Here is a 27,502-nt window from a genome sequence, read left to right on the forward strand (position 1 = left end):
AATGAAAAATATATTGAGCAAAAAGAGTTCTTTGATCAAACAATTTTTAAAAGAATGAAAATTAAATATCTGCCTCCTTTAAATGTTGATCAAATTAAACCATCTGATCCTACTGAACCATCAATTTCTGAACCTTCACCTTCTGCGACACCTTCATCTCATGCAAAAAGAAAGAAATTTTCTACAAGTCAAGACATTGATGAAGTTTTGCAGCGACTGGAAGCATTGGAGCTACATCAACGCACTTTTCGTGAAGATATGACTCAACAACTTTCTTCAATTCAGAAAGATGTGACTGCAATTAAGGATTTGCTCAACCAACTTTTCTGATCTTTATGATCTGTCTTTACTAAACTTTGATACTTTATGGGTTGTAATATTTTAAACTTGTATCTCCATTTTGCTTATGCTATTTCTGCCCTTATTCTTTTTTATTATGACAAAGGGGGAGAAAAAAATAAAGATAGCATTTCTGTCGTTATTCTTGCATTAGAATTGCGAAATTAAGAGAAAAAGAAAGCATTGAAATTGCATTTATGATTTTTTTTTTAAATGCATGAAGTAATGATGAATGGAAATGCAAACCAATCAATATGTGATATATGTGCTTTAAATGTGCTAACTTTTAATGTTTTGCAGCATATTGATAGGGGGAGTAAAATCTCTATCTATGCATCTAAATGCTTCATCTTTGATTAAGTTTGTCATCATAAAAAAGGGGGAGATTGTTACGACAATGAAGCCATACATGATACTTCAAGTACAAGGTTTTGATGATGAGCAAGTGAAATCAACTGCATTTCAGCTAAGGCAATGAAGACATTGAAGAATTCGATGAAGAATTTTTGAAGACTAGTGTGCAAATGTTAAATTCATTAAAAGTCTTAGATTCTTGTAAGAGCCTTACTTAGAGTGCATATTTAGGTTGCATTTTACCTAAAAAGTCTTTAGAAAAACTTTTCTAAAAGAACCCCTCTTGAAAATCTTTTTAGAAAACTCTTTTCTTAAATTTTTGTGTTTATTAGTCGACCAATAGACTTACCAGTCGACTAATCCTTTCGCGCCATATTTTCTAAAAAGTTATTTTTGTCAAGTTAGTCGACCGAAGTTTTTATCAGTCGACTGGACAAAATATCTGTTTTCTGAAAAATTAGCAGCAGACGACTAATGGTTTTATCAGTGTACTGAACAGAACATGTGTTTTCTGAAAAATTAGCAACAGTCGACTAATGCTTTTATCAGTCGACCGGACAGAATGTATGTTTTTCAGAAGATTTTAGCAGCAGTCGACTGAAATGTTTTTCAGTCTACTGATGATATTATCAGTCGACTAATTTTATCTCTAGTCGACTAAGTTTCAAAAGTTCAGATTTTCAAATTGCTCGATTAACAGATCAGTCGACCGACGATAACTGTCAGTCTACTAATAATTAACTATTAGTCGACTAACTACTGTTCCAGCCGACTAATTTTGTCGTTTTTCCTGAAACTTCAAAAAGACGTGTTTTTTCGTTTTTCAAACGTTTTGATCATTCAAAATGGACTGTTTTGACACCCTTTCATACCCTCAACGTATGAAAACTTTCAATTATAAATATGAATGCATTCTACACTCAAAAACATCAAATCTAATTGAATTACTTCTTGCTTTTCACTCCTATTCATTCAAGTATTTATTTTCTCACTCACGTGATATTTTTCACTTCAGTTTTTCACTCAAATTCCTTTAAGAGATAGTGAATTCGTGAGTAGAGTATTTCAACAACCTCAAAAGCCAATTGCATCTCATTTGCATTCAAAAGAAAGGCTCATAGGTTGTATTGTAAGTTGTTACTTATTTTCTGTAAAATGAAGGACTCCTTGGTTTAAAGGAGTTGTTTGCTTTCAGTAGGAGTGTTACTGGAAGTGAGACCGGATTTGGTCTGTATGATCTTGTAGTTACACAAGATTGATAGTGGAAATCTCAAGCGGGTTTTGCTTGGGGACTGGATGTAGGTTGGGAAAGACTGAACCAGGATAAAATCTTGTGTTCCTTTGTGTGATTGCTTTTCAAATTGCAAAATACGTTTATATTCCGCAGACATTTTAAAAAGCACTATTCACCCCCCCTCTAGTGCTCGTTGCCTCGATCCTACTGCACTTTCAGTCATCACAGTCGAAAATTGGCCAGAAACTGCCGACATCACCACTGCAGTCTTCAGTTGGTTTGAAACTTCGACAAAGAAGAGAGAGAAAAATCTGATGCATCTAAGTCAGTTGTGCCTTGTTCGGGCCTTAAATAGGCCGATGGGGTAAAAAGACCCCTTTGACCCTGAATATTTTATATATATTAAAAAAAGGGTTAAAATAAAGTATTTTATAACCCACATACTTTTAAAAACTTATTTGCTAAAAAGGGTTTTCGAGTTTGAAATTTCTGAAAAATAACTGAAAAAAGTTATATTTCCCATTTAATACCTTAAATAAATTTCTAATTTTCAAAAAAAACCTTGCTCTTATTAAATTTAAAAATACTTGTTTAAATTTAGTTTAAATAATAATAATAATAATAATAATAATAATAAAATTATTTACTCTGACAAGAATTTTCTTTTGATTGTTTTCTTTATGCTGACTTGCCATAAATTAAGTAAATTAAAATTAGTTAATACAAAATGGCTAGTCGTGTATGTGCCTCCGAATTAGCGAAAACAGATAAGCTAAATGAGACCAACTTTTCTGTTTGGAAAAGGCGGATCCCCTTAACTTTAACTTTGGAAGGACTGGAATATGTCCTTAGTATGTCTATAGAAAAAATGAATGACGAATCATCTCAAGAAGTAATCAAATTAAAAAAATTTCAAAAACATAATCTGATGGCAAGAACCATCATGCTCACCTAAATGGACGATGATCTAATTAGAGTCTTTGAAGATTATTAAACTGCTAAAGAAATGATGGAGGCCATCGCCACCAAGTATGATACCCCATCCGAGGTCCACATTCAATTGTTACTTGAACAATACAACTCATATAGGATGAAAGAAAGTGATAGTGTGGTAGATCACGTAAATAGGATGTTGGTTATGGCTTAAGACCTAGCCATTGTTGGAAGTGTAATTCTAGATAGAATGCAGGTGTCCACCATACTAAATAGCCCCCATATTCGTGGAAAATGGTGGACCACTACATTAAGATTAAATTCAAAGAATTTAAACTTGACTGAGTTGTCCCTGCAATTAGCCATAGAACAAGAATACATGGCTAAGGAGAAGAAGTTTGAGTTGATAGTGGTTCAAGACACACCATCTCATAGCCAAGTACCCGTTAAGCAAAATAACTTTAAAAAGAAGGGTAATGGCAAGTTTCATAAAGGACAAAGTGCAGGTTTCAAACCTCAAGGCCATAAAGGCTCACAAGTCAAGTGCTTCAAGTGCGGCAAGATAGGACACATCCAGAAGGACTGTAGGACAAAATTTTCCAATAAAAGGAGCAACTAGAATGGTGGAAGATACAACAGCAATTCAAGCAAAAAGAATGACGAAAAAGAAGTCATATGTATTGTATCTGAATGTCGCTTTGCGAATAAAGAACTCTTAGGGTCGTGGGTGGACTCTGAAGCTACTCGACATATAGCCAAATCAACCGATGGAGCTGTGGATCTCAAAGAGCTAGGACCAGGTGAGCATAAGGTCTATATGGGCAACAACTTCTATAGTGATGTTCTAGGAGTTGGGTCCTACAGACTCAATGTGGGAGGGACTAGTGTGTTATTGAAAGATGTACTTTATGTCCCTTCAATGAGGAGGAACCTGGTGTTTGTACCAGCTTTGACTGGGAAAGGTTTTGAGGTTCGATTTGTCCCTCGGAAGGTCACTATGGGGAAACATGGTAGAATCCTGTTTGAGGGTAAATTTGATAAAGAACATGGGATGTTTAAATTATCTGAAAATAAAGAAAAAATTTCCTCGTATATTGATTGTGCCTTAGTTATTGATGTGAATACATGACATAAAAGACTTGGGCATATAAGCCTAAAGAAAATGAAAAATCTGGTACAACAAGGACTAATCCCTAACTTCAATGAATCTCACTTTGAAAAATGTGAATCTTATATTTTTGGAAAGATGACAAGAAAACTCTTTCCACATAATGTTATTCGAGTCACTGAGCTATTAGAAATAATCCATATGAACATTTGTGGACCTTTTAGAGTCCAAACTCATAGTGGCATATTATATTTTATAACATTTATTGATGATTTCTTGAGATGTAGATACTTGTATCTCATCAGAAATAAATCAGAAGCACTTGAGAAATTCAAAGAATACAAAAATGAAATTAAAAGACAACTTGGTAGAAACATTAAAATTATGAGATCTGATAGAGGTATTGAATACACCTCAAATGAGTTCAACAATTATTGCAAAGATCTTGGTATTAATAGGCAAAGAACTGTACCAAGGACACAGCAATGAAATAGTGTTACTGAAAGGTGTAACAGAACTCTCCTGAACATGGTAAGATCCATGTTAGCAGGTGCTCATCTACCCAAAGTTTTTTGGGGTAAAGCTGTAAATACAACTATGTATACATTAATAGAGTACCTTGTAAGGTTGTCCCGAAGACTACATATGAAAGATGGACTGGTATGAAACCAGACTTAAATCATCTAAGGAGAAAGGGATCTGTAGCTCATGTAAAAATCTTAGATCCAACTATGGATAAATTGGATAACAGATCAGCTAAATGTATCTTTATTGGCTATCTAAAAGGATCAAAAGGCTACTGATTGTATCACCAGAGACTGAGACTGATAGAGGGTAGAGATGTTGAGTTTATGAAAAATCTCAACAATGAATTTGGTGATCCAACTGAGGATCCTTTTGATTTGCTAAATGATCATGATGATCAAAATGAACAGTTAGGCAATGAACCAACTGATTATGAACCCTCTATCTCTCAAGGACTAAGTGGTTGTAAAAGATCTAGAGCTCCTCTATCCTACTTGGATGACTACTATATGTATTTGTGTGAGGAACTATGTTATTCAGTAGATCTTGATGAATTGACCGATAATCTCTCATATACTGATGCAATTAATTCAAAAGAGGCATCAGAATAAAAAAGAGCTATGAATGAAGAAATTGAATTAATTAAAAAGAACCAAGTCTGGGACTTAACTGATCTTCTTGAGGAAAGAAAATCAGTTGGTTGTAAATGGGTTCTTAAGAAAAAATATAAAGCAGATGGATCTGTCGATAAATTTAAAGCAAGACTAGTAGCGAAAAGATTTTCCCAAAAAGAGAGAATCGATTATATAGAAACCTATTCGTCAGTTGCTAAATTTACGTCCATTAGGATAATATTATCCATAGCTGCTTGTTATGACCTAGGTATATGGCAGATGGATGTAAAGACTGTCTTCCTAAATGGTGACTTAAAAGAATATATATGTCTCAGCCAGAAGGCTATGTGATAAATGATGATAAACTGTGGGTGTGGTTTCTTTGCATATGTTATATCTTACATGTACATAAAATAAAAGCTAGAATTGATTAGTAGTTAGTTAGTTTTATTGTGTTTTTAGTTTTGGTGTTGCTCGAGGATTAACAACATTCAAGCATAGGGAAAACTGATAATGCATAAAATGCATTATATAATTAACATAATATGCATGTCATTATCCATATTTTTAGAGTTAAAACCCATGTTTATGCGGAGTCTAGTCATAGGAAGCTACACTTCGAATTTTGTCCAATTTAGAGTTAAATTGGCGAAGTTATGAGCATTTTCGTGAAATGAAGTGAATTTCAGTGAGATCCAAATTCAAATCCAAATCCATATGAGAATGACGATTTTTGGATCAGAATTGGATCACGTTGACCCAATTTATAGACCCATTCACGTTTTTCCAAAAGGAGTACCTATATATTTTTGAGAAGTTTTGAGTGTTTTTTAAAACACTTTTCATAAGAGTGTTTTTGCAATTTTTGAAAAGAGGAAACAAATAAATAGGGCAAACCCCTTAGGCTGATTTTTTTGTCCAAGAATTTCTGAGCAACCTCCATTGTAGCTCCAGCCACCTCCATCATCTAATCCCTACCTCCATTTTGTCGCACCAAGGAGATTTTCGGGTGTTGCGTTGTCGAGGAGCTTTCCGGGTGTTGCACTGCCAAGGAGCTTTCTGGGCGTCTTCCACATTCTTCCTTCTCATGTCTTTTTATAATTTTTTTTTTATTTTCGTGTCAAGTTTCCTCTATTTTTTTTATTTGTGTTTGCAGCACCATGGCAGCCATTGATGAAGCTTGATCTTCGCACCGAGGAGCTTTCTGGGTGTTGTCCGGTTGAAGAGATTTTTGGGCCCTCACGTGAGCCGAGGAGTTTTTCGGGCTAGCGCTTCGTTTCTACCTACCGTCCTTCGAACCACCGCCACTGTTCCACCATCAAGCTGCCGAAAGTTGCAGACATTAGCAAAGGATTAGTGGAAGTCGTGGGAGGCCTCAAATCGTGGACCAAGCACGGATCGTCCAGTAAGATTCGTTTCTCTTCTTTGTAATTTTGTATTTTTTGCTATTTTGCAAAAATCGGCTAGACAATGTCTAGCTGGTTTTGATGTTTTACATATTTTTTTTAAGTCCGATTTTTATAGCAGCTCAAATATTTGAAAATCCATTTTTGTTGATAGTCTAAGATCAAGTCTAGATTATTTTTAGAGGTCGAGTTATGTATTTTCATTTTTTTTAGTTATTATGAAAATCGACTAGATCTATTCTAGCCGGTTTTGGTTTTTTCAATTTTTTAAGGTCTGAATTTTTTACAGTAGCTTAAGGTCTCTGAAAATTTTATTTTGCTACTCTAAGTTTTAGTTTAGCTAGAGGGTTGATGAAAATAAAAAAAATAGTTTTCTTTATTGGCTGCATTTCATTTAGTAAAAATTGTTTTTTTTTTGTTGTTTTTGGTGATTGTTGTAAAATCATGTTTTAGGGGTTGTCATCTTCCTCAAGGAGGAAAGCAGCCATGGCTGGTCCAGCAGCAATGTCTTAGGCTCTTTTGGTAAGTATTCTTGTGTTTAGGAAGTTATTTTTTTGTGTCTAGATTCATTGAATAATAGTTAGTCAATAATTGTCTTAATTAGAATTTTCAAAAAAATTGTTAATTGTAGCTAGTCACGGTTTGCTTTATTTCATTTTATGCCCATGTATTAGTTAGTTTGATAGTAGCTGGGGTAGAGTGTAGTTAGCTTAAGTTAGCATAAATTGCATTTTTCTAATTTTCATGAAGGGCATTATGGGAATTCCATAAGAAGTGGCAAGTTGGCAATTAATGGGAGTTTCTAAAATTCGTTGGATTGTATTTTTGGAAAGGTGTTGGGTCTCTTTAAAGATCCAGCCTAAAAAGATTTTCCCGTCTGTAGATTGAGAAAGTGCATTTAAATTCGGATTTCTTACTAAACATTTTCAAAATTGCTTTGATTAAAAAGGGAAAGATTTCTTCTTAATTAGAGGACACTTAAGCATAGACGTGTGGGTCATTTGGGCTGACGTTTTACATTTGAAAGTCAAGTATCCTCCTAAGGAAATAGAGTGAATGGGCGCACTTAATTCCAGCCAGCCTATATGCATTAATGCCCTTTCATTTAGTTTAGCACCATATAGTAATTGCATATTCTATTCACCATTTAGGGAAGTTTTGACTTAGACAGTTTTGACATTGCATTTCAAAGTATAATTATTTTTGCATATTATTCATGTTAGTTAGGCATATGAGTTTCATGATTCATTTCATTTTATTAAATATTTAAATGCTAAGTAGGTCCCACATAGGGGAGGGTTCATATTAAAAAGTTGGTTCATTAATTCAAGTGTGATGAATTAGGTAGGTCATCTATACTTACTTGTCCATTTCATAGACATAATTTTTCTAGTAATATGGAATAGGTCCCATATAGGGGACCGCTGACATATTAGGTGCTAACACTAGCAATAGCTCACTTGTTAATTAGCTTAGTTATTATAGCTACTTGTCTTAGTATTAATTTGTTGCTTTGCAATGTGAGTTAGGTCTTAATTGGTAGATTTACTTTCTTTAATATAGGTAAGTTTTGTTTATTGTTATTAAGTAGAGTGTAGGACTGAAATATCTATCTTTGCCTGAGCTTTAGGTCATTATTGCATAAAAGAATAGAATGACATACAATGGGTTTTTGAATTGAACTTTTACAACAGATTTTACTGTCCATTGCACTCATTATTTTATGTGTAAATTTTCAAAGTTTTTCAAAGAAATTGGTTTTATTCTCTTCAATCACGTGTCTACTGCCTTCAAACCAAATTTCAATTCAATTGGAGTTGATTTGGTTGGATTTTTAAACATTTTTCAAAAATCGGATTTTTGGAAATTCTAATTTCGGGACAGGCATATTTCTAGAATTTTATTGATTTTGAAACACTTGTATCTGGAACTCCCGGATGAATTTTTGAATTCTGTAAAATCTGACAGATTCCTGCACATGTAAGAAATCCATCAAAATAAAAATCATCTAATTCAGACTCTGTTTGGGTTCTCAAACACTTTGTTTGCGAAAACCTATCAGAAACTGATTTTTGCACTATAGAGAGGGCAAAACAAACATTTCACTAACTAATTAATTTTCTGCAATTTTTCATAGTTTCTACATATTTCATAGTTAGATTTCAGGGTTTAATATAATTAGTTTAGATTAATTAATTAATTTTCTTAGCATTTACATTTTAGTGTAGTTTTAGTTAATTTATAAATTACTCAGTAGTGGCTATTTTTAGAATTAGTTCTAGTGTAATTTTTAAATTAATTGTCATAGCTTTATTGACTGGCTTATTATTTTTATTCTTATAAGTTAACAAGCATACTACAGGTCGAAAGGCGTATTTATGCTAAGGGTGTAAAGCCATAGCTTGTAAAAGGATGAAAATACCCTTGCAGACTTGAAGGAGTGCTTAAGCAGCATAGATTAGATTTTTGTAATTTTTTTAGTTAGTTCATAGTTAGTGTAACTTGTAACCTGTAGTTGTAGATATTTTTTAATATTAATAAAGTGAAATATTTAGATTTAATTGGAATATTATCCCATTCTCTGTGGATTCGACCCGTACTCGCCCCAAAAGTGGAAAGTCGGTTTTTATATTTGGTTATCGATTTTTCAAAACTTTAGTTGAAAGTATCATTTTAAAAATACTATTGCAGAAAGATCAACCAATGCATAATGAAAGATGTAATACATATTGAATTGTACATGTATGGAATGCATAATGAATGATGTAATACATGTCAAATATTGCATATACGTGATGCATAAGAAAAAATGTAAGGCATATTGAATGATGCATGTATGTGATGTAATACATATTGAATGAGGTATGTGTGTTGCATAAGGTATATGATGAAAAGCATATTATAAAATTGTTATAGCTTGAGCCCCGATGAGTGGCTCCTAACCTTGTCCATGGTCAACTAGACTGATATGTGAAAGTACCTCAAATGGGTGGTCAAGAACCTTATGATAAGGTGATGCGGAGTCGACGATGAAGCCGATACACAATCCAATATCCAAAGGGATCTCAATGCATGGAAGCCTATATTTCGACGAACGAGTCCAACTCGTGGGAGTCGAACAGAACGGTTTGGTGTAATTTGGGTTCAGCAAACTTCAGACACTGAAACTCACGGACAGGACAAACATGTTGTTGGATGCCCAATCGATGGACAATCTGACAACATTGGAAGGGTTTTGGGACCCTCAGACGACTGAATTTGGAAAAACTCAAAGCATAAAAGTTGTGCAAAATTGTCTTATCTTTCCGATGAAGCAAAAATTGGAATTTTTAGGTAAAATTACAAGGAGTTATGACCAAAATATGTTGATGTATTTTCTGTTTGAATACATACAAAATAACGACCAAGTTATTTGACATGCAATAAAACAAGCTAACTTTTGAAATAGCAAACAGACAATTCACCAATTTACTAAAACATGAAAGTTGTTACTTCAAATGTTATCTTTCTAGAACATCAAAAAGATTGACAAACAAAATAGTATTGATCAATATATGATTAAAACATTAGATTTAGTCAGGAAATGTCTTCAGCAGTTCAGTAATTTCATTCACATTCAAACAATAGAAATTGCCAGTCTTGTTAGACGATTCATGAAACAAATTTAGAGAAAATGATAAACATGAAAGTTGTAGGGTCGGATGTTAGCTTTCCAACAAACCAAAGTTCATGATTTTATGTTTCGTCATTTAAGAGAATAGACCAGAATACTGAACTCTGTCACAAAAATAGGAGTGTACCGATATATCGCACGAACCTCTGGTGGTCTGTTATGCGAAGGTTAAAATAATCATTTTACAGTCAGACATGTGTGATTTTGGACATTGGGTGGATTTGCTAAAATTGTATATTTTTTTGGAAAAACATGTTGTTTTTGTTGTACAATACAATTATTTTCCTAATATTATTTTGAGTTGACCCGAAATCGATCCAAGAAATATGCAGGGCGAGTACTTGACTGACAGAGTATTATAGATTTTTTAATAAAAATAAAATTTAAAAATTATGTGGGTTCGAGTTTGGGATTCTACTTTCATGACCCGACAAAACTTGAAACCAAACCCGAACCCGATTTTTACTCATGAGTGTGTCCGGGTCAACCCTACCCACGTCACACAAAAATGACAAATTGAGAGTTATGATTTTTATTGATTGTGGTATAAATGTATTTCAATAGAGAGAAAAAATTAGGGAAGTTAAAACAATTTTCAAATACTTGAATAACTTTTAATCTAATTACAAACACCTGCCTGCCTTTTGAAAGTCTACAAAAGAGCGCCTGGGTTAAGAAAATAATAACTGGTTCAACTCTGGGATATTAACCTTGGTTAAGCTCTAGTTTGTTTATGCCAAAAGACGGATTTACCTGTGTGAGATGAAAAGACTACCTACCCAGATGACATCTTGGAGGGCCCAATCCCCTATGATCCTCTCTTGGCGCCTCTCACCCTCCATGCTTGCGAGGGTTCAGAGTGTCGTCTAGAACTAAATCCCATTGGCAATGGGATTGGGATTCAGTTTAGGATTTTATGATCGAATTGGGTCGATATCCAAATCCAATTACATGTATTTTTTTTTTTTAATTCAGTATTAGCTTTTTTCCTTTCGAATCTGCATCAGAGCTCCATTTGTCAATATTTGGTTAGTTGGATTTAGTATTGGATACAACTGACTTGAATCAGATCCGTTTATCCCATGATCTTATGGGACGAGAGAGAGAGAGAGAGAGAGTACTCGTGTGGGATGGTGTGCGAGTGTACATGACTGGGACGCGCCGTTTTCTAGTATATAGATTTTAATATACTCTTTTGGTTCTTTTTCCCCGTCCAACCCAAGGAGATGGCGAGGATGATGGTTGTGGCATCTGCTGTGCCCCGTCCTCCATCCCTCCCCGTGAGCACGTGCGCCATCTCGTCATGCGCACGCGCGGAACTCTCCGGATGCAGCAGTAGCCATCGCCGTACAGCTGCTGTTGCAGTTTTCGGCCGTCGGTCCGCCATAATCGGCGCCACCACTACCATCCCCTTCGTCATCACCGCTTCCCCTGCTTCTCTTCCTCTTCCTCCCCTCATCGGTTCGAAAGCTCGGGCTGAAGGTGAAGACGAAGCTGATGATGAAGAGGGCACGGCGATGCGCGTCTTTCAGGTCTCTCTCTCTCTCTCTCTCTCTCTCTCTCTCTCTTCTATCGGATAGCAATTTTCTACTTGACTTTGCAATTCCTCCTCTTGATGCCGGTGTTTGCTTGGAGAAAGGGGATTTGTAACGCCAGACATTTGATGGGATAGCTTTTGGGTTACAACATTCCATTTTCTTTTGGGAGCTTTGAATCGGAGGTTGTGTTGTGGTTTCCGCCGTGCTCTCGTACTCTCTTGCTGTTTGGGAGTAATGGCGTTGATGAAACAATGCATTGGGACTGGTGTTGGCAGGCCCAACACCACAGGTCAATACCTTTCACTAGAGGATGTTTTTGGCAACTCCATCTCTCAACATCACACATTGGCAAAACGATATTTTGGCAACACACTGAAACCGTGTTTCCATCCCATTACAAGGCTCCCAAACATAGCCTAAAATTTGCCAAGTTGTTCATCACCTTATATGAGTACCCGATTTTCTTCTTAAAACAAGACACATTGAATAGTTGGTAAGTCTGTCTTCAACCGATAAGCCACACTGCCTATTAATTTTATCTAGGACTTGGAAGAGACTGAAGAATGTTGGAGATAGCTTAAGCGTTTTTCAGGCGTGAATGGTACATTTGTTGCAGACGAAAATAAACCATGTCACCCACCTCAAATTGGTGCTCAGTTTGTCCCTATCAGCTTATTGATTGGGTTGCGCTTGAGCTTGGTGTAAGTTTTGTTTCATCATCCTTAATTTTTTTTCATATCGGCTCCTTAATGTCTGATTCACCTGATGCATCTTGGATATTCTTGGCAAATATATAAGTGGTGATGGTGGGGAAAGATTGCCCCATAAACTGTCTCATATGAAGTCATAAGTGTGGACTCATGATAAGTTATATTCTTTTGAAAGAAAACATCTCATGATAAGTGATATTATGCCACCTTTTAGAACCTGAACTCCCACACCCACCCAGGATTGTTCTATGGATTCCGGCGAGCTGGACGTGAGGCACGACTTCAGATAGAGGCACACACCACGAGCAGGAGGGGCGAGAGAGTCATCCGTCTTTGTCGGCTACACAGGAAAGCGTCATGTGGATGAGGGGTTGACAACAAGAGAGGAAGAAAAGGCGTTCCCTCAGAGAGGCGAGGGAGAAATACATTCTCTCAGAGAATGAGAATATGAATCAAGAACGAAGCTTAGAGAAATCTTTGAATTAACTTCATCAAGAATAAACTAAACAAGATACATCTATGTATAACTTTACAAGAGGGCAAATTAGTAAAAGCACAAACATACTCCCACCTTGGATGAGAATCGAGGAGGGGCGTCCCACCATAGTCCTAACCTGGATAGGACTCTGGGCTGGGGGGTTTCTCTTGAGAGTCTTGGGAAAAGGGGGACTCCCTCTACGCAGTTCTAGCTGGGCGGGACTCCAACTGGGCGGATCCTGGGTTAGGGTGGATTCTCTTGGTCGAACTTGGGGCAAAAAAGGGTCTGTATCAATCCATCCCTATCAAACACACCTTGCCCTCAAGGCGGGAATTCTGTGCACTACTACAGCTCTTCATCCTTAACCTCTAAATGTGCACAGTGGTTGGACTTTGTTGCTCTCCTTCAGACCCGGTGCACAGCTTGGCCTCGAGTATGGTTTGCTTTTGTTTCTTTCAGTTCTTCTTTACTTCTAAGAGCCACGAAGGAAACACAATCTCCAAATGATGCCAATCAATCAAATACTCATCTAGATAAGTTGACGGTGGAAAGATGTAGTTTGTTGATGATTCAAATAAAGAGAGTTATAGGTGCATAATAACTCCAAACAAATCCACTTCTAATGTATGATCTAGAGTAGCAAGATCCAACTCTAGCGAATTTTGGATCCACTTTAAGGGGAGGTGGATCTAGGTCCAAAACCGGTGGAAACTGATTCGGGGTACGAGAACTAGTAAGGACTGAGTAATAACTAGTCTAGGCCACCTCTCGGTCGGTGCCCCATGACTCGACGGAGGTTTGATGAACGGTCACAAGCGGGCGGGCTGTCGAGCACTGTCCCATCCTCCTCTTCTTCTGTCGTTCTTCGTTAAGAGGGAGAGGGATCTCTCGCAGGGGTTGGGCGGCAGGGTCGGTCCTCTCGAAGTTGGACGTTGACTCCCTGTAATTGCATGGGTCGAAGACGTAGACGGTGAGGAGCGACTAGAACTCTGGGTCTGCGGGGCTCAGTGCCACGTTGTCGTGGAAACAGAGGTCATTCCTAAATTAGGCAATGGTTGTCCTTCGGCCGTACTCGCCGCTGAGGGAGTTGTCGATCAGGTGGTGGGGCAGGTTCGCGATGGTCGACGTTGTGGTTTGGTTGGCTCCCTTCGGGGTTAACTGAAGGGATGAACAAGGGGGGGGGAGGCGGTCAGGGTGGCTCGACTGGAAGGTCAACCTCTTTCGATGGCACTGGTTGGGGGCATCGTCGGAGCCTTTACTTGAGCTTATTGTATAATGTCGTCAGTTTCAACCCGACATCCTCTAGGATTTTTGGCGTCAGGGTCTATTGGAAAGACCCAATGCACATCTTTACCTATTGAAGTTCCCATCTAACGTCCTACAAAATCTCTAATTCCACGGTTTTGAATTCATCATTGATTCACGCTTGCAGCAACTCAAGGGCCTTTCAAGCACGTTCATTCACTTTTCTATGGAGCTCCCGAGAGGGCTCATTGATTGAGATACAGAGCAAACCCAGCCACCATAAAAAGTCGCTTAACGACTCTAAGAGATAGGGAAGGTTTGTTTTCACCTTATTCTTCCTCTCATCAATTGGATTGATGTGAGTCAGAAACTCCATGCGGAGTTCACCATCCATATCTTAGTCCCACACCATCTCAGGGCCCTCCAAAGTTGCTACACACTAGGGTTTAAGGTTGACTCCAGGTTTGGTCTTCTAGTCTGAAGTATCAGGTACATTAAACAATTTTTTCTGAAATTTTTTAGGGCTTTTACATGGTCATAACTAATTTTCTTGGGATAGGCCAGGGCGTTACAGGTTCAGTTCAGTTTTCTGGGTTCAGATAAGGTTCAAAGATCATACCAATTCTCAGCAATCCAAATGATTTTTTGGGATCTGGAAATTGGGTTTGAAAACTAAGAGATGTAAACATTTTAGGATTTATGGATCTAGGATCAGACCTAGGAAATTTTTTGAAGTTAAAAAACATTAGGTCGTCAGGATCTAAATGTTGGATCTGACAGGTTTTGGTAAAATAACGATATCTACAGATCGAGATATCATTTTTATGATTCGTAAATTGAGTTTAGTTTAGTACAAGTAGGACTAACTAGGGTGATTTTTTGGGGATTTTTAGGGTTGTCAAACTACTGAGATGAATTTTTGAAAACTGGACTTGAATGCAAGCCTGAGAAAAAATTCAGCCACACAACTACCAATCCTTCAAGATTGTCCTTTCGACTCTTGGTGACAGACAAAAACGTCCTGTGCGACGTAAATCAACCCGAATCCTCCAAATTTGAGGTAGATCAGCGTTGGGTCTAATCTAACTCCACTCATGATAAAAATCTGACACAACTGAATAGAATATGTTTCAAAAAATAAATACAGGCGTTGAATCGAACCTGTACAAAAATTGTGAAGGGCGTGGACCCTTGCTTCGTTGTCCAAGGCAATCGGTTGGACGTCATGGCTCTCGAGAACGATGCTTTGTTACTACTGTTAGAACCCAAACTCCCATGGATGACGGTTCGTTGGATTCCGACGAGTTGGACGTGAGACGAGACTCCAAAGAGAGGTGCGAACCACGAGCAAGAGGGGCATGTAGTGTTGGGGGAGAGAGAGTCGTCTCTCCTGGTCAGCTACACAGGGAAGCATGAGGTAGATGAGGGGTCGACGGTAAGGGAGGGAGAAAAGACGTTTCCTTCGAGTCGATGACGGGCGTGGAAAAGAAGTGAAGGAGAAATATGTTCCTTCAGAGAACAAAAATATGAATCAAGAATGAAACTTAGAGAAATCTCTTAATAAACTTCATTAAGAATAAACTAAACATGATATATCTATATATAGCTTTATAGTAAGGCAAATTAGTAAAAATACAAACACTCCCACCTTGGATGAATCCAGGGGTGGCATCCCACCATATTATCAGCCTAGATAGGACTCTGGGATGGGCGGGTTTTTCTGGAGAGTTCTGGGAAAGGGGGACTCTCTCTGTGCAGTCCCAGCTGGGCGGATCCAGTGGATTCCCTGATAGGACCTAGGGCAGAAAAGGGTACACAACACCACCATTCTGTCAATGGGAGCCAGGTCACACATTCCCTATGTTGCTGACTAGAGAAGCATTAGAGATAGGTTTATAAGCAACGACTAACATGTTCATTTTGTTCATTTATTTGAGGGCAATATGTTGTTAACATCTGGAACCAAATCCCTTCCAATTTGATGGATTCTTGCCAAAACCCATTAAGGAGTATTGCATCACCATCACTAACCATGGATATGGACATTCTGTGCATGTTTTGCAATCGCTTGAGAGTGCACCACTTTCTCAGGTTTGTGAGAAAAAAAAGCCTCCCACCCACCCACTTAACTGCTTGCAAACTTGAGAAAGTACAGGCTGAGAAAGTAGTGGATAGCTGAGAGAATTGATGCCCACTTACCTGAGAAAGTGGGTTACGGGTGACTGTGATTGATTTTCTCAAGAATCATACTCACATTTTCTCAGGTGGGTAGCTGAGACGGTTGCAAAGGTGCCCTCCATGTAGCTTTGTAACATTGTCTATGAATGTGTGTGACCCCCAAGCAGTAGTATAGGGGTGCATAAGACACATGAAATGTGCAGATTTAGTAGGCTATCTGCCAAAAATAACATTTTTACCATGAGACAGGGGAGGCTTCAATGAAGTCCATCTAATTGTTCACCTGTAAACATTTCGGAACAGACACTGATTGACGGAAGTTCGGGTGTGAGATGGACTCATTTTTATTTACTTGGGAAACTTCACGTTCTGCTAATCTTTTTTTTCATTCATAGCCAATAAAGTACCTTTGAAATGCTTTTATATGTTTGTAAGCAATTTGAGCTCCTTGCCTCTAGAGAGTTGTGGAAGAGTTTTAGGATGTTCATCTTGTGCTTAAGAGGAATGCCCAGTTATTACTCATCCCTTATAATGTAGTTAGTCTTCCTCCATGAAACTTTGGGAGCGGAACTTGGTTCTTGTTTAATTTGTTTATGATTCTACTAATTGAACATACTTCTAAGTTTTCTTTACCAATTTCATCCATCCATACAAGAATCATCACAAGCAGTGTTCATTTGGTCAGTATTCTTCGTGTCGACATGATAGTGCATTAGCAACTGAATTGTCTTGCCCCTCCTAGATAATCTCATAATCGTAAAAGATGCCTTTAGCAAGCCAGTTTTGATGCACAAGGGTTGTTCCTTTTTGGTCTAATAGATACTTTAAGCTCTGATAATGGGTTTTAATCATAAAACACTAGCGTACTATGTGTGATAGCCACTTCGAAACAACATGAGTGCTAATCACTCCCTTGTAAATGGGCATTCATAGATTGTTCGACTGGACAGATCCTTAAATTGAGTTTGATATTCCCATCTTATGGAAGTCTATTGAAGCTTGGTTAAATCCCAAGTGTAGTGTTTTTACAAAGATGGCCCAAATCGTACAAAGACATTTGGTTTGGACAGCTTCCTTTTCTAAATAGGAAGAGGCTTAAAAGAATTCTTTCAGTCTTTGGTGTAATATGCAACTGGAAATCAGCTCAACACATCCATCTCATTCGATCCTCTCCCTCAAATTGGGGAACTCTAAATGTACAAGCCATGGTTGCATTCCCCTACTCAACTCATCCTGCCTATGACCAACTTTATTGTGAAATGCACTTTGACCATTGATGAGTCAGCCATGTCCTTGGTTACCTTCTTCATCAAGATATCAAACTTGTTATTCATTGTAGTAATCATATATTGCATGCTTATAGGCCCTTTTCTCAAGACTTTCAGTTTTTAGTCAAGTCCGTTGATTTCCCCATCCATTTCTATAGGCTTATGTATTGAGCCCCAGTCTATCCACAACCTCAGGTTTTAGCTCTGATACCAGGTTACACAACAAAAAGGAGAGAAACAGGAAATAGCAGTATCTGTTTTTTTCTGAGGGGAAGCAAACCTCCAGTACTTCATTTTATGGAAAAAGAACTCACTGCTGTATGCTTTCATTCTCTTTTTATTTGTAGTCCTAACCTAACTACCCCTAAATTCAGCTACTACATTTGCAGTCTGATTTTAATAACCCCTAAGGAACATACAAACTGCAAAATACCTCCGATAATCATCACACTAGTAATGAGCTACTCAAATTCGATGAGTTAGGTTATTGCTTTGTGATTTCTACTTTTACTACCCAAAACTGTCCTGCATAGTGTTAGGCGCAACCCAAATCATTCAAAATTCCCATTCATAGTTGCACTGGTACTCAATATGTCCTTAGGTGCAGCATGTCTTGTCTTGTTTTAGAAACCATATTTTGGAGTACCAAATAATAAAGGAACTTGTCTCAAATAAACTTTGAAACCCATTCCAAACACTTGTGAAACTTGTATCACATTCAATTGAAGCTCTCTTCATAGTTCATATGCTTTAATTTTTGAAATATAATAATGGTTTTGCAATAATGAATATTAACATCTTATAACACAATAATAGTTAGAAATGCCTTATTCCTCTTAAAAACTATGATTATAAACTTAAATAAAACTTACTACTATAAAAAATTTCAATGGAACATGAGTTGTGACTTGTGAGCTTCAGTGTATGAATAACTTTACATGTATATTGTTTACAGAATTTGTATATTATAGTTCTCTCATCTTATTGTTCTTAGCAAGAAAGAGTAAAGTATCTAACTCGTAAATGATTTGAGTTTGTTAAGACATAAATTATTCTCTGTGTTCTGCATCGTAAAATAAAATGTGAAATAGATAATTTAGTTGTTAAATATTTTTATATAAAATACACATCAATTATTACTTTTAACAACTTGCAGCAATATTTTTAGATACTTGTACCAATTCTTCTTATAAACAATATTGATGTTATTAAAAACTCATACCAAAATTTTTTGAAACTGCACCAACATGCACTTCAAGTAAAGTTGTGTCCAAAACATTTTAGGCCTCTGCATACAAGTGCCATGTCTTAGATTTGGATATTAAAGTTAATTAAGCGAAAGGCTAGTGTAAGTCTAACTGGCTCATTTCTCTAGTCAACCTGACCATTTATAACATGATAGGTGTTTGATCACATCCTGTTCCATGACCAATATTGGACTTTGGATGGGCCCCACACTCAGGTAATAGGTTATATGACATCAAAGTCTTGAAGCCCACAAGGCTGATTATGATGGCGCTAATGGAAGTTTGTTTTCTAAGACCAAGTTTGTTTCTCAAAGTCCCTATGCCTCATTCATCAGTGAGTGCACAATTTGGAAGGAGGCTCGTGGAAATACTATTGTTGCACTACATAAATCATCTCTATGGCAGTTTGAAGTTTGAAGTTTGAAGTTTGAACCTTGACTAGGAAAAGTGACATGCTGTCAAGTTCCTCTTTGACTTTATAATGAATGTGATTCTGACTCACCATAATTTTTCCAGTTTTGAAATGGTACTTTGGATGTACTTGAGGTACTTGGATCTTTGTTCCTGTTTACTGAACTTTCTTGTTGGGCTTTAGGAGGCATCATCTTCAGTGGTAGCAATCAAAGATGTGGAAATATTACAGCCAAGAAATGCTAAGAACGAAATAACGGCAATGAACGATGAAAACACCAGAGTTGAAGGCACAGGTTCAGGCTTCATCTGGGATAAGATGGGGCACATAGTAGGATTCTGTACTTTCATATGGATATATGATATGCATCTTTGCATGTGTGTGTGCATGTGCGTGGATAGAGTAAACCTCTATGTAGATGTGCATACCATATAAATGGGTGGAATATTAACTCTTCATACATTTCAAGTCGATAAAACTATGTGGATCATGGTTCATTTAATAGTGATCATGCTAAAGTCTTCCAGTTTAGATGTAAAGATTCTGTTTTTATTTGTCTGTTTCATTTCAACATAGTCTGAATATCCATTTTGAATATATATATCATAGTTACAAATATCGGTATCAGCTATATCTCGGTGAGGCTATTTCTCATGATATTATAGGTTTGGTGATAAATCTTGAGAAAATATCGGGGCATAAAAAATTGAAAAAAATATAAAAATAACAAAAATAAGTAAGAAAATATCATGTGTAGACAACGAAATATAATAAAAGAAATAAGTAAAAAATGTGAAAGAAAGAAGAAAAACATACTTAAGATGTAGAAAATAAATAAAAACAGTGAAAATAATTGATAATATCTAGATATTATCACAAGGATATCGTGATATTCTTGTGATAATACTGTGATATAATCAAACTGGCGATATTTTACCTATAATATCGTTCACTGAAAATACAGCGATAATATTGTGATATCTGTGATATATATATATATATATATATATACATATATATATATATTTGTTACAATTGATTATACCTACAATCTCATTGGGATCCCACAATGCAAGTGCTTTTGACCAAGGTTTTAAAACCCGTGACTCGGAACTCGACTCGTGACTCGGCGGGTCAACTCGGTGACTCGGACCGGGTTTTGTTAACTTTTGATTTTAAAAGAAAAACAATATATAATTTGTCTGAAAGCATGTTTTTGAGTAAAAATAGTCTCCAAATGTCTGTAAGAATATAAAAACAACTGCAAAGAGCTATAGAGGATTGCTCGAATAATTGAATTTGATATCTATACAAGCACTTTGACAGTCAATTTGTCATGTGCCACAGAAATCTGGGAGTTTAAAGATTAAAAGTTTATTAGATGTAGAACAGTTGGTCACGACAAGCAAAAATTCATTAATTTTGCTAGTTTAAGTCCCGACTCCCAAACCATTTCATCAGCTTGCAGAAAGTACTAGACTCTTTTAGCCTTACTCAAGAGTCAAGACCTGATTCTCCATTTCAACAGTTTATCTGATTTTTCATATCAATCCCAATTTTGAGGTAAACAAGGTCTGAAACTGCAAAATAGATCATTTTTTATTTGACAAAAGCAAATGCATACAAAAATCTCCTGGTTTTGCCAATAGAGTAAGTTTTTCAATGTATGTTTTTACACAGTCAATTGTACATACAATCTATTAGAACACAATTTTTTTTTTCAAATAGTTTGTCAACATGTAAGCAAGTTTCTCAAGGGCTTCACAAATCAATGGCCTACAATATGCCAAAATTTCATGACTCAAAAAAACATATTTTTACATAAAAAAATATGATAAAGGTGTGATTCCTAGCAAATAAACCATGTTGAACACATATATGAGGTCAGATTGCTTAGATACAACTTGCACCTATGATTTTTCAACTAGATTGTACAGACAGTAAACAGTAGACTGCATATATGTATATATATCATTACCATTTGAAACTCAAAAAACAAATTTCAAACATCCCAGAACTCGCCCGAGTCAGGCCGAGTCAAGCCGAGTCAAGCCCGAGTCAAGCCCGAGTTTTGGCAAACCGAGTTTGCCTTGCCGGGTTGACTCGCTGGAGGGCCGAGCCGAGCCGAGTCAGACGAGTCAACGAGTTGACTCGGCGAGTTTTAAAACACTGCTTTTGACTCAATTAACCTTATAGATGTGTTCAACATGGTTGATTTATTGGGGATCAACCCTTGTATCATATCTTTCAATAGAAAAACATGTTTATATGAGTTGGGAAAATTGGGTGCATTTACGGCAATCAATTTTTGCATCACCAGAAAAACCTGTACACACGGTGGATTCTGGTGATCCAAAAGCTGATTCCTACCAGAAGAGCATGTAGATTACATCTACGAGATTAGTTTTACCCCTAGAAAAACAGAAAAAAAGACTGTATTTATGTATGTATGCATGTATAATCTAAAATAGAGAAGGGGGATCATCGAGCCACCAAAAAGTTAGGTCACTCATTCTGACCCTTCAGAAATCATACCTGCAAGTGTTTCTTTGGAAAATTTGACCACATGGATATCTTCATGGTAAAAAACCTAGGAACTAGCCCTTGGATCAAAGTTTTTTGTTTGTGTAGATATGATTTTGTAAGGATAAAATCCTATTACATGTAAGAAAAAAAGGATCCAAGGGCCAGTTCCTAGGTTTTTGACCATGGGGATTACATCCATATGATCAGATTTGCAAGAGCACTTCCATGTATGATTTTCAAAGGGTCAGAATGTGTGACCAAACATTTTTGTGGTAGGATGATCCCTGGAACATATTCCATGGTAAACAAACTATGATAAATCTGTTTATACCGTCCAACCCACATAACATTGCATATGTAAAATTCTACTTGCTGATGTTGAATTTGTGGTCTGTGCATCTGCGCCAAAAACTTGTGTGTGTGTGTCCTGAATTTTCTTTCTGCTTACTTTTCTCCTGACTACAAGTCATAACACTGTTTGTGCAACCATTACAGGTGACGAATTACCATGTTGTAGCTAAATTGGCTACAGATACCACAGGTCTCCAGAAATGTAAGGTTTGTTTATTTTGATTGTCTTAAAGTAATGCTAATTGTATACTGAGAGGCTGGATGTAGTGATGCTTTTCATCACAGATTGGCATGTTTTATGTCTTAGGTTTTACTCTTGGATTCCGATAATAACACTATTGTCAAGGAAGGGAAACTTGTAGGTTTTGATGCTGCTTATGATCTAGCTGTTCTGAAGGTGCGTAGCATCTCTGCTTCTACTCCTGTGGGCATCTGTTAGCTACAAACTTAGCTAGATTCAACTGATGAATGCTCACCTATGGACTGGTACAGGTTGATATTGACGGTGATGAGCTAAAACCTGCACGTCTTGGTACCTCACATGATCTGCGTGTTGGGCAAGGCTGCTTTGCCATTGGGAATCCTTATGGATATGAGCGTACTCTAACTGCTGGGGTATTTCCACTGATTTATATTCAGATGGTTCCTTTACAATTTTGGAAACTAGATTTTGGCTCCAAGTTGTATGATTTTCTTTTCCTCCATTCCTGTCTTGATGGTCGAGTCATTGCTGTCAATTAGAGGTATAGGTACGGTCAAAACCAAGGTCTGTTTCTTTCAAGTTAACTATGTTAAGTCTGTCCTGTATAGCTTGCTAAAAGATATGCTTTCCAGCTAAGCCTCACAAACTTTTACATTTTGTATTCTTCATAAAGAATTCATGGTGTCTCCAGGACTAGCTTTTTGATGGTCCTTTAAATTTTGTTCTTTTAATATATGTTGGAAAGTTATTCAAAGGAAATTTAGTAGTTAAATGGATAAAGAAATTTTGGTTTTCGCAAGTTTCCCATTCACATAACTGATGTATATCCTCACCTTCTATTATTTTTTAATATGTTCCTATAAGAATTATGGGATTGAAAGTTTGTCTGAAAGGTACATGTCACTACGTTAATAGTTCTAGGTCTCATGATTGAATTTTTTTCTGGAAGGTACATGTTGCTATGTCAATACGCTAATGTATACATAGAAATGACAATTGAAGAATCCACAACTGCTGTGATTAAAAGTTGCAGTTGTCAGAAGTTTCTTGTAAATCATGTTTATACTCTACTTTTCCTGGAAGCGATATAGTCATTTCATCTTTCTGTGACTGTTTGGTCTTAAGATGTTAGGAGAAATTAGGATATGCTTATTATCTTATTGATTTTTCTACTTTTGCACTGCAGGTAGTAAGTGGGTTAGGCAGGGAGATACCTTCACCAAGTGGCCGCCCCATTCAAGGAGCAATACAAACAGATGCAGCTATTAATTCTGGTAAATGGGCATCAACATTTTTTAAATCCTGTTGCATTTGTGCGTGTTGTTTCTTTGTTACTGAAATAGAAGAAATCATGTGGTGGTTTTCATACTTGTATAGTCAAATACCTATTTTGAATTATTGCTCCAGTTTTATTCAATGTTGTCTTGGAAGCGTTGTAGTTCATCATTCCTGCAGCACCAAAAAATAAACTTACACGCTCATATTTCTTTTATAGGAAATTCTGGGGGGCCATTACTTGATTCATATGGGCGTGTCATTGGAGTCAACACTGCTACTTTCACGCGCAAAGGTAATAAAAATACCTTTACGAAACAAATGAAAAATTCTTTGTTTTGCAGATACCCATTCTACGTTATAGTTAAATGGAATGGAATTTTCTAGTTCATATGGCATTTAAGTTGTCTTCTCAGTTCTACCTATTCTATTGGATAGACAGAAATTGCTCTGTATTTATATATATAATTGGAAAAGGGTTATCTAATTGAAAAAGTTGTGATCTGTCTAGTACAATGTGGAACAGAGCAGAAAAGCAGTCACAAGTGTGACATAAACAACCAGATGCCCTTTCTGGTGCCACTCAGATCTTGGCAACTTAAAATATCCTTAAATACTGAAAGTTTAAAGCAGATCTGTGTACATTGAGTCATGCCAGATCTGTTGTATTTGGAAATCCAGCTATTGTACTAAAAAAGCAAGAAAGCAGCACAGTGCATTGTGTAATCCTCCCACGAACTTAAGGGTGAGTAAACTCTCAGGTATCAAATCAAAGGGAGATTCTCGGATTTGAGATCAAGGACATGAGACGGACCTCTCATTCTCAGATACATGTCTCAGATACATGAATTTGGTGTAAACTCTGTGTATACAAGGTATCTCTGATACAGGATCAGAGATCCCTCATTTGAAACCGCTTGGATCTTGGCATGGGGCCCACACCACATCAGCAAACTCCATGCCATCTTAGATCCTCGAGTCTTGCTGAGGGTTTCAAATTCCCCTTAATTTTTGCAACAATTCAAACTTGAAAGACCTTGTTTCTCATGAACCTGTTACTATCAGCAGGTAGACACTCTTTTAACTTCTTGTTAACTTACACAATATGCAGGGACGGGCATGTCTTCTGGAGTCAACTTTGCAATTCCCATAGACATTGTGAGGAGAACTATTCCATATCTTATTGTTTATGGTACTGCTGTGAGAGACAGATTCTAGTCCTTGCTTATATTCTAGTTGTTCTCCATTATTTTGTTCTTTTATTTGCTCATAGATCTCAAAGGTTTTCTAAGCATCTAACAGACAATGAAAAGCAGCAAGGTCTCCTTTTCTTTTATATATTCTTTTATGATGAGGAACCTTCCTAGGGATGTGGGTTTGTCCACCGAGCCCCATTCCTTACTGGGACTGACCGGAGAAAGCAGTGGGTTAAATCCTGGAATCAATGGGGTTTGATCTGGCATCCTTCATCTTGAGCATCTTCACACAACCCCTGCTAGCCTATAATGCTCAACCCACGGGGAATCCTTTTCTTTTATATTTGAATCTTATCTTTTCCTTGCCTTTATCATGGGATTCACTCTCAAATCCTAAATTTTAGGCAGGCAAAACTTGCATCAGCTATCCCACTTTCCAACCTTCTGGGCCTCCAGTTGTATGAGATCCTTTTCATCATAAAAGTTTGACAAATACATACAATTTAGCTTAATCTAATCTTTATCCTTGGTCAAATATTACCTGTTTGTTGATCGGTTTAGATGGCTCTGGAAGCTAACAGGTTCCTGCCGTAGAAATTTATTTTGAGGAAACCTTCAAGAGTCTAGCTCCATAAGTTTGTTTTCTACACCTACAAAGATAAGATCATGTTATGGAAATGCTAGTTGTCATCAGGGAACAACATTAGCTTTTTTTTTTTTACAGAAATTGAAGAATGTTTTGCGGCTCTGTAATTCATGGTCTTATTTCAAAGACGTTGCCTAAAATAGTTAATCATTTTCCTGATCATCTTAATTATTTGTTTAAATATATATCTGCAAACAAGCCTAAGTTGAAAACAAAGAAGCTTAGGTTCAACACGCTTTTACAGTAGCAAAGTCTTTCCATGTTAGCCCAACTCGACAACCCCAAAATCATTATTTGTGTTTTTCTTATAGTTTGTCATATTCTTTGCTATAACTTGCTGGGCAGAGGAAATTTTATTTACAAAAGCTCAGCCGTAGGTAGATACAATTTTACTTGGTAAGATTTAACCATGGGCAGATAATTTAAAATGACATGATATTTTGGCTGTTTATAATGTGGACAATAATATGGCTTGTTTGCTATATTTTCAAATACCACTATTATTTTTTTTAGATAGGCTAGCTGGGGTTAGGCAGACCCCGTAGGTTACATGAATAAATTTAAAGACAATCATCAATTAACAAGGGAAAACCATTTAGGAGGTTTGTCCTTCCAGATTTTACTCTCTTGGTAAAGTTTCAGCCAGGCTAAGCACTTTGGAACGTAGTTCTTTGCAGCCACGTGAATGCAACAAACCTGCTCTAAAGAAAAAAGAGTATCAATCACATCATCCATCTGCGTCAAATGGCTTTGACTATCCAAAATCCTGTTCTCCGCATACACAATGTCCCACTTTGAAGATTCCACAATCACCTTATACGGGTTCGGAATAAGGTTCAAAACATGTTTCCATGCAATCAATTCACATTGGAGCTTATGAATGTGATAAACAAAAAATACCCATAAATAAGTTAACACCATCTCAATCACGCATAGTGAACCCAACCCTCCATTTATGGAGTCGCAAGGAATATATGTTAACCTTAAGCCATCACATTATAGGAGGAACCCATTGTGAAGCATACAACCATACTAGGAAAATTCGATGGTTGGAGCCAAATCCAATACGAAGGACATGAGTGCGTACCTCATAAAAAACCAAACATTGGATAGAAGGTTTGTGCACACCCTTTTGATCAAACAAAATGTAACATCGAAGTTCCCAGATCTTCCTTGCCACCACTTGAAATGAAACCATCCAAGCCTATGGAGTTTTTTTTGTCTTTAAGGCCATATTTTCCCCACCATAACAAGGCATTCGACAGGCTATCTCTAGGTATTCTTCTTCTCGTAAAGTAGAAGACTACTTTTTTTCAAATAGAATGGCAACTTCACAAGAAATGAACATGTGATCAGTTTACTCACATTCCTTACCACACATAACACACCTAATAGCTATATGAAAGCTAAGATGCTGCAGACGACTGAGTAAGCAATCTTGCCCACTGCCAACCTTAGCATAACAACCGCATGAGGAACATGTTGGGGAAACCAAATGAATGAATGTAATTGGAAGGGGGGGGGGGGGGGGGGGGGGTTGCTTCCCAAACAGAATGAGTTGAGGGCTTTGGATTGCCTTGTCAAGTTAACATATCTGCACCCGTTCCTTTATTAGTGGAACCATTAATCAGTGGGGCAATATATATATGAGACGCCTACAATGTGAAGCTCCTCTAAACATAATTTTGAAAGGAATAGGAATCCGCTATCCTTTCTAGCAGGATCAATCATCTTTGCCACTAATATTCGATGAAGATTTTTCAATATCATCTTATCCCAAGTAGTATCGACATGATGAATAAGGGGCCCAAAATCAACCCCAACGAGCATACCAAAATAGAATGTTTTGACCATCACTAACCTGCCATTTAGACCCAGATTGATTTAAGACGCAACTATCCACCACACCTTTCCAACCCCAAGATCGACCATGAAAATTCCATATATAGCAGATTGGACTATCTTTAGCATATTTAGTGATGACAAGTTGAGTCCAAGGATTATCATGCTTAGAAGCTACAAACCATGCCAGCTTTGCCAAAAA

The 27,502-nt window shown here is 37.0% G+C and overlaps 1 protein-coding gene across 1 annotated transcript; it reads left to right on the forward strand.

Moving 5' to 3' along the window:
* Positions 1-11,407: 11,407 nt before the first annotated feature.
* Positions 11,408-24,974, forward strand: LOC149845136 (protease Do-like 5, chloroplastic). The gene is made up of 8 exons (XM_089997484.1): positions 11,408-11,718; positions 19,446-19,592; positions 22,284-22,346; positions 22,447-22,536; positions 22,632-22,754; positions 23,528-23,615; positions 23,837-23,911; positions 24,728-24,974. The coding sequence occupies exons 1-8, from the start codon at positions 11,413-11,415 to the stop codon at positions 24,832-24,834; spliced, it is 999 nt and encodes a 332-aa protein (XP_089853610.1). The 5' UTR covers positions 11,408-11,412; the 3' UTR covers positions 24,835-24,974.
* The last annotated feature ends 2,528 nt before the right edge of the window (positions 24,975-27,502 follow it).

This window comes from Nuphar pumila, chromosome 2 (assembly GCF_984573655.1).
Source record: "Nuphar pumila chromosome 2, dmNupPumi1.hap1.1, whole genome shotgun sequence".
Lineage (NCBI taxonomy): Eukaryota > Viridiplantae > Streptophyta > Magnoliopsida > Nymphaeales > Nymphaeaceae > Nuphar > Nuphar pumila.